The sequence below is a fragment of the Oculina patagonica genome, unplaced genomic scaffold (genome assembly GCF_052425735.1).
Source record: "Oculina patagonica isolate OP01 unplaced genomic scaffold, crgOcupat unplaced883, whole genome shotgun sequence".
Taxonomy (NCBI): Eukaryota; Metazoa; Cnidaria; class Anthozoa; order Scleractinia; family Oculinidae; genus Oculina; species Oculina patagonica.
The window spans coordinates 1-7972 of NW_027558781.1; the positions used below are offsets into that span (position 1 = coordinate 1).

Here is a 7972-nt window from a genome sequence, read left to right on the forward strand (position 1 = left end):
GGAAACAGAAGTTCACTTTAACCGGGTCAAAAGATCACATCTGTCAGCTGTGATTGGTCAATTATGATCCATTTTTTTTGTTTCCGTTTTTCATGGTTAGTTAGCTGTTGCCATAATTATGATTGACGGCAGCAAAAAACGCAATCGTTGGCTGGATCTTGAATTTCAGAGTTTGCATTTCACTGAAAACCACAATAAGCAGCCTCATAATTTGCCATTGCCGAGCTGAGCCTTTTCAGATTTTCATTGCTATTATGTTCTTGTTTAAAGGGTTTTTACGTGTTAGTGTGTGGAAGTCGTTTTTCCGAGCAAAAGGTAAGGGCGTTGAAGGCAACATGGTTGGAGAAGGACGTCTATTGGGCGGCGTCTTTGTAGTAGGACCTGGAGAGCAAGGAATCCTACTTGACCATAAAGAAAAAGAATTTGGTGATAAAGTGGACCTTAAAGATGTTAGAGATGCTGTTTTGAGAATAAAATCAAACTTGTAATTACAGACAAATAAGTACTATTAGTATTTTTGATTTATGAATATGTTAATAAGTAGGAAAACTTTATTGATGTGTTAAAAATTTGTCAATCAGAAATGTGCAAGAATTATGAGTGCTTTCTTATATGTGATATCTAGATCGAAATTTTATTTAAAGAGAGAAACCAGGAAAGATCAACCCAGCTGTATTATTATCTTGCTTATGACAGCTTAGATTTAAGTAACGTTTTTTACAATCTGCGCTTGATGTTTTTCTCTGCAAGTGATATAACAGTTGCATGGTCTTTTAAGTGCTTCAAACATTGAATTACTTACGTAATCCTCTTTACAACCCTCCAAGTTTATTTTTTTCCTTAGTGGCCATTTGGCCACCGACTGCTCAGGTTTGGTCGCCAGTGAAAAATTTTAGTCGCTAAATTAAGCTTACACTTTCAATCCTTCTTCTCAATTTTAGTCGCCAGGCTGGCGACTTTGATTCCAATTTAGTCGCCAGCTCCAAAATTTTAGTCGCCATGGCGACTAAAATGGTCTTAACTTGGAGGGTTGCTTTAATTTGTGCATATCTGCACAGAGGCCATTCCAACATTGAATACTGGCATATTAGTTAAAGAGAGTTAGGGTACAGAATTGCAACAAATTAACATTAAAGTCTTACAAATTGTAAAGTTTGTATTGTATGACTGGCATGAATAATAATTAGGTTTTTATAATTTCTGTTCTACTCCAACCTTCTGTTGGTTTGTGCTGTTGTCTTGTGCTCTGTTGTTTTGTCTTCTAAAAAATGGGTTGATCAGTTCTTAAAATAATTATTTTGTTTTGGCGTATAGTACAGTACCCTCACAGAGTCCAGGGTCACAGCTAGCACATGCCTACAATTTTTTTGGTCCACTTTTATTTTTTAAAATAGCAATAGAAAAAACAAGTTCTGATTTTTGGTGCTGGATTGTGGTCTCTGTGAACAAGACTGCCCAGTACCCAGAATCCTCCTCCTTGATGACAAATGACTGAGCTACAATCTATGCCATAATTCCTTGGGACACATTTTAACCACTGTAACATGACATCCCATTACGAATTCTCAGAAATGGAGAACCCCCTTGCCCCAAGACCTATGTTGCAAAATAGAGGGCAACGGAGGGAATTGTTTTTTCAAGGTGCACAACATTGCAATGGGGCAGTGGGGGTGGGGTGGGGGGAAATTGTAAATCCCTGTTTAAAGTGTAAAAAATGGCATGTCCAAAGAATAATATTGTGACGTGGATTGTTGGAGACTCTGGAATCAAGAACAAGATTGGATCATACAGTAATTGATGACTAATTAGATCATCTTTTTCCATCACATGTTGTTTAGATGCAAAGTTCAGCCTCATCCCCAGAGCCTGCCTTGTTTTGTTAAGCACCAGGAGCAGACTCTTGCCAGTTCTGATTTGAGTGTGTGTTTAACAGACTTCCAGAGATATGTCCCTGAAATATGATTGTGTAGTTCCATAAAATATCCATACCTCCACCACAGAAGGGATTTTTCCTAAGACCACCCCACCCCTCTGGAAATTCCAATTAAGCTTCATACCTTTTCCTTTCAATGTTTTGGTCTCTGGCACCCCCCCCCCCCCCACCCCACTCCCAAGTAAATTCCAATCCCTTCTGCTGAGGGGGGGTGGGGGTGGAGTATGTACATTTTATGGCACCACACATTGGCTGACCTTAATCCCACCCCCAGCTAGAGCCTGCTTTTCTTTTGGTCAGCACAAGAAAAGTGGGCTCTGGATGGAGATTGGGTTGTCACCATCATGACCAAGAGTGCATGCTTAAAAATTAAGAACTATTGAGAGTTTGCCTTCTTAGTGCTGACCAAAAGAAATGGGGGCTCAGATAGTCCTTTGACACATCTCAGGAAACCACCTCTACATCTATGCCAACTCTCCTGGATTATCGGCCAATACAGGTCACCAAATCTCCCAGATACCTACCTAGCCTTTTTCGGCTGATGTTGGGAATGGATTGGCGGGGCTCTTTTTTTTTACTCCATTTTTGGAGTTCCTTTATGCAAAATTGGCAATCTCCCAGATTTAATTTTTTTTAGGTTAGCATCTTGAATTCCCTCTATGTAGACTATGTGGCCATATATAACCAGCAAACACGGAATTCCACACTGCTTTTCTAAGTGGGTAACTGAAACAGTATCCATGCCAACTCTCATGGAGGGGGACAGGAGGGCGGGAGCCCGGGAGAAAAGGGGGCGGGAGGCAGGAAAAGAGAGGGTGGGAAGTGGGAATCCCAAGGTGGTGGGAACCAGAAGAAATCAGAAAAATCCTGCCACATTTCCTTATATTTTGCAAGAGAAATGGGACAAGGGGGAGGGAACCACTATGGAAAGGGGTGGGAAGCGGGAAAAAGAGGTACAGGAAGTGTGACGTTCAGACCCCTGTCCCCCCAACACCCCCCGGATTATATATCCTGCAGTCTCCCGGATGTAGGCCAAATCTCCTGCTCTCCAGTACAGGTCACCAAAGTCTCCTTGATAGGACGGAAAGTGCTTGAAATATTTGTTTTCTCTGGTGTTGATTTTTTACTCTGTTTTTTGGGAGTCAAGGAGTACATCATTCTTCATCGAATTTCGAATTTTTCAGGTTGATACATGTAGCTCTGAATAGCCAAAAACCCGGTAGCCCGATTCTCAGCTGGATGTTTTGCAGGAAACCAATTTATGATAATTACACCACAGTTATCCTGAGCTGGCGACGAACCGCTGACCGAACAGTGTCCACATTGAGTGCACTGAGTGTCGTGGTGCAGTATGGGTAGGAGATTGCATCGCACGAACGACCAACGTGAAATGGAGCGGGAAGGCGGGAGCTTTTTAAACCTACAGGAACGAACAGTAAGTTTAATTTGTGCTAATTTTGACTAAAGCAGCTCGTAAGGTTAACTTACCTTTATAGAACATGTTTCACTTGGTCATTTCTGTGCAGTGAACTTCTTTGAGAAGAGTTGCCAGCCATGCTCGAGCTCTTCTGTGTATTATAAAAGAACCTGTGAAACTCACCGGGGAAACTCACAAGTGTCATTAAACAAAGAACGATTAAGACAACAAAAATCTTCGAAACAATATAGAGCAGGAAAACAATAGCTTCAAAACAAAGACAAATTTCACAAGCTTTTGTTCCGAGGTGGCAGGCCGGCGTGTTCCAAGGCAAGGTGAGCTCTGAACATGCTGGAACCCCAGGGGGGTACACCGGCTTGTAAATGACGGGGATGATCGAATGGAGGCAAAACTCAGGACCCAAAAAAATCCCTAAGTCTTCCGACATTACCCAAAAAAATCCCTGGACCAAAAATAACCCCCAAAAAATCCCTTGTTAAATTTCCCCTAAATTGCCAGGAGGGGCAATAACATAATACAAAGAACGCTCGTTTTGTTTATTCGTCACGTCATAAATACGCCAAGGCCGCGCCAAGACACTTAAGTTCGTTTTTGATACCCAAAAAATCCCCTATCTAAATCAAGTCACCCAAAAAATACTTGCCAAATTTTCCAACCCAAAAAAATCCCGGAATCGAAAATTTCAAACCCAAAAAAAATCCTTCGATCATCCCCGTCATTAACAAGCCGGAGTACCCCCCTGGGGCTGGAACATGGTAGAGAAGGTGGTCAACGCATAAAGCTCGCCAGAGATTTCTTTAATCTTTTAATGAACAGATTCTGTAATAAAAGTAATGCTTCACATTGTACTGTCGAACTATTTCAGTAAGCTGATAAATAACAAACAGAATAATGCACATATCAATGGTTTGCCCCAGGGTGGGGGGGGGCAACCCCAGGGGAATTTGAATTTTTTTGGAAGCCAGAGTCAAATTCCCCACCCCTGGGCACCTATTGAATGTCAAATTTCACATATCTCCTCTTAAAATTCTAGCCCAGCAGACCATTTTAGATGTCAAAATCCCTACCCTGGGAGAGCTTCATGATGTCAAATTCCCGTGGGTTGCCCGCCCCACCCATCCTGGGGCAAACCATTGATAGGTGCATAATATTCCAAAACTACACCTACAAACACACAACCATAAAAAAAATAGAGTCATCGTACCTGAAGAGTGGATCTCTGTGGCTTAGGAAGAACTATACACCACTTTCATAATGGCGGCCAATTTATTTATTCTTTTATATGTATGTTAATTAGCCCTACTGGCCTCGTTATAGAGTAAAAATTCTTTTGAATTTTTCACATGCTGACGAGGCCAGTAGGGCTAATTAACATATATATAAAAGAATAAATAAATTGGCCGCCGTTATGAAAGTGGTGTATACGGGTACAAAACTTAAGAGTAACTAAATGTTCGCGAGACGAGCGCTATTACAAACTGAAATGGAAACCTAATTTTGTACTGCTTAAACGTGCTTATGAGCTGTCAATAATATAAAACTGGAATCACTAAGCGTATTTGAAAACGCAGATACTAAAGTAAACAAATCGGGTTATAATCATACATTTAACAATTATCCTGCGAAATCGCGCGGAATATCGCCTGATACTTAGCCGACGAGGCCGTAGGCCGAGTTGGCTAAAATCAGACGATATTCCGCAAGATTGAGCAGGATAATTGTTTTATTATTCAACAAATTGTCAACAAAACAAATTTCGCAGATAGAAAAACTGTAATTACGCAAAGCTTTAGGGACGGACCATTATTTTTTTGGAGGGGGGATGAAAAATAATGAAAAAACTTGTTTGCACGGCCTAGAAAGACAAAATAAATTGTTTGCAAACACGATATGTATAACAAAAAATAGTTAGAATTTCGAAAAAAAATGTTTGCAGAGGTGCATAAACTAAAAAAAAAAGTTTGCAGAGGAAAATTTTTCATCTCCCCCTCCAAGAAAATAAAGGTCAGTCCCTTACAAGATTTCGGACGAATCTTTGCAACCTACGTATATCGCAGGATATCTGTCATGTACGGATGACAGATAACGTTAACATTTTGACCATATATGGGCAGCGCGCGCTTTTGTTGAATAATAATGTTAGATATTCAAGCAAGTCATCCAATAACTGTTCTCAGTTACGTAATCCTAATCAAGGGGTCGCATTTCTGAATTGACCAGTCGTATACACCATTGCTGGTCTTAACTCATACATTACTAACATCACCATCTGGCCCAGGAAATACATCAGTCACTCTGGCAACATCCTATTTTCCTCTTGGTACTCTGTAGTCTACCAGAAGTACAACGTCCTCAACCTGAAGTTGCCTTGTTTTGAGCTGCAATTTAGCCCGTCTTGTAAAGGTTGGAATGTACTCACGTATGATGCGCTTCCAGAAGTGGTCAAGCAGCATTTGAACAAATTCAAAACGCTTGGGTAGATATCTTGTTTCCTGGTATGGGCCTTGAGGAACAGTTGCTGTTGCTTGACCAAGGATTACATGATTAGGCATCAACGGCTGTGGGTTGTTGGGATCGTTAAAAGGGTATCCTAGTGGCCTGCTATTGATGAGGCATTCTACTTCTGCAAAAATAGTGAGCATCTTGTTCCAAGATAGAGACTGAGAACCCACAGTTGCTTTCAAGGCACGCTTCCTTTGTTTGATAAGGCCCTGTAAATTCCACCTTGGTGAGGACTGTGGGGTGTGGTGAAAATCCAACAGATACTGTGAAGAACAGCAAAGTCTTCAGTTTGATTTCTTCCTTCTTGTAGTAGCTTCAGAGTCGGATTCGACTTTACACATTTCCTTACGAAACTGCAAAAATTAATGTGCTCCAGTCGCTGAATTTCGCCTTTATCTGTGATGTCTGTCGCAACATTTTCCACTTTTCAATTAGATGGTCAGGCAAGTACTTTACTATTTTCCGGGGATTGTCATTAGCATTGATGTCAGCAAACTAATTAATCTGGCAAAGCGTTGCTAGGCAATTGATGATATCAAGGGAAAACTCACGAAGAGACTGCCTGTCATTAGGCTGAATCTTTTTTCTTTCCGTGATCTTGCGGATGAATGCTCTACTGACGACACTTGCTTGTCCAAAATGTTAATTAATTTTTCAATGTGCGTTCAGCATCGCCGGTGATGTATATTCTTTACTGCGCCATTCGAGTGTCATCTGACAAGTGCGGCTTGCCATGTATGTGAATTTTGAACTGATCGATGAATTCCAGTGATTTATTAGAACCCGGGTGCAGCTGGAACTATAGAGACTGGTGTTGGTACAGATCCCTTTATTAGTACCCTATTTATCTTCATTTTTTCCATTTCTTCTAGTTGCAAAAATGGCCTCCGTGAACTCTCCTCAAAATGAGCCCAACATAGCAACGCATATCTGCTCACAGGCTCAGCAAAGTCTCATGGTGTCGCTGCACAAATTTCACCCATTTCTCTCTTAAAACATGATTAGTTGGAAATTAGTGCATTCTTACACCTGGAGTTAACGTTGTATTTAGGCAACTCTTGTTGTTTGGGCTGTCTGCGATACAGTATCTTTCCCATCGTCACGTAGCTTTTGCTCTGTCCGCCATATCTGATGCTTTGGGTTGAAATCAATAATCAACCAACATGAGGGCACGACCTGAGATCACGTGGTATTTTTGCCACGCAATTTTCCAGCCATTTTTGGAGCCGAATGCCATAACTTTCATGGGTTGTAAAATTGTTTCATTTATTTTCTTTCCTTTTCAAATTGTCAGGGTTTTCTTATAAGATGTTGAACTTAAAAAATATGCATTAAAAAACTTGCTTCATATGCAATTTAGCTCACAGCTTGTCTTCGAAGACAATTCTTCTTAATTACTGTAGTGTCTAGAGGAATGCAGTTTCATTCTCTGATATTCTATCTGTGAAATAAAAATATAAATAAATTAATTTAATTTATAACTTCTAACTGTTTTCATACTTGATCTACAATATTGATTTTTTACTTGCTCCAGCCCACCACCAGCCAAAATTTTAAAAGAATTTTTTTTAAAATGTTTATTGAAGTAACTTGAAACTGATCGTTATGATCAGAGTTGGAACATGCATGATGTCACCACTTTGACAAACTTTTGAAGGGCACTTGAAAATCAAGAAGTAACAAGGAATAAATCAAGTTAGGGTTTTTAGGTAATGTTTACTTTTAAATCAAGGGAAGCAAGCACTTGATGTTGACCATGATTCAGGGAGTCACTCATAAAGTGATCTGCTAATGTGCACAGTGCCATCTAACAATGGTTTTTCTCCTGGAGATGTGCCATTACAGGATGGTAATGGGTGTTGTTTAAATTAACGCTATATCACAATTGACCCAAGGAATCTTTTCCAGCAATCTTTCTGTCCATAGGTTTGATGACCAAATTGTAAGGTGAATATCTGTAATTATCCACAAAATTGCTGCCCCAGCCATAACACTTTTGCACTATATTTGGTAAAAGTACAACCTCGTACGAATATGGTGACATCCATGGTTGCCACTGAGTATGGACATGGCATGGCATGGACATGGCGGCGTCAGGG

The 7972-nt window shown here is 40.4% G+C and overlaps 1 protein-coding gene across 1 annotated transcript; it reads right to left on the bottom strand.

Annotated features, from left to right (window-relative positions):
* Positions 1 to 5677: 5677 nt before the first annotated feature.
* On the bottom strand, positions 5678 to 6013 carry LOC144641370 (uncharacterized). Its single transcript, XM_078500383.1, has one exon. The coding sequence runs from the start codon at positions 6011 to 6013 to the stop codon at positions 5678 to 5680; it is 336 nt and encodes a 111-aa protein (XP_078356509.1).
* Between the last annotated feature and the right edge of the window lie 1959 nt (positions 6014 to 7972).

Bases quoted from the DNA above. Each gene is read 5' to 3' on its own strand.
- LOC144641370 (XM_078500383.1), bottom strand. From the start codon at position 6,013: ATGCTCACTATTTTTGCAGAAGTAGAATGCCTCATCAATAGCAGGCCA.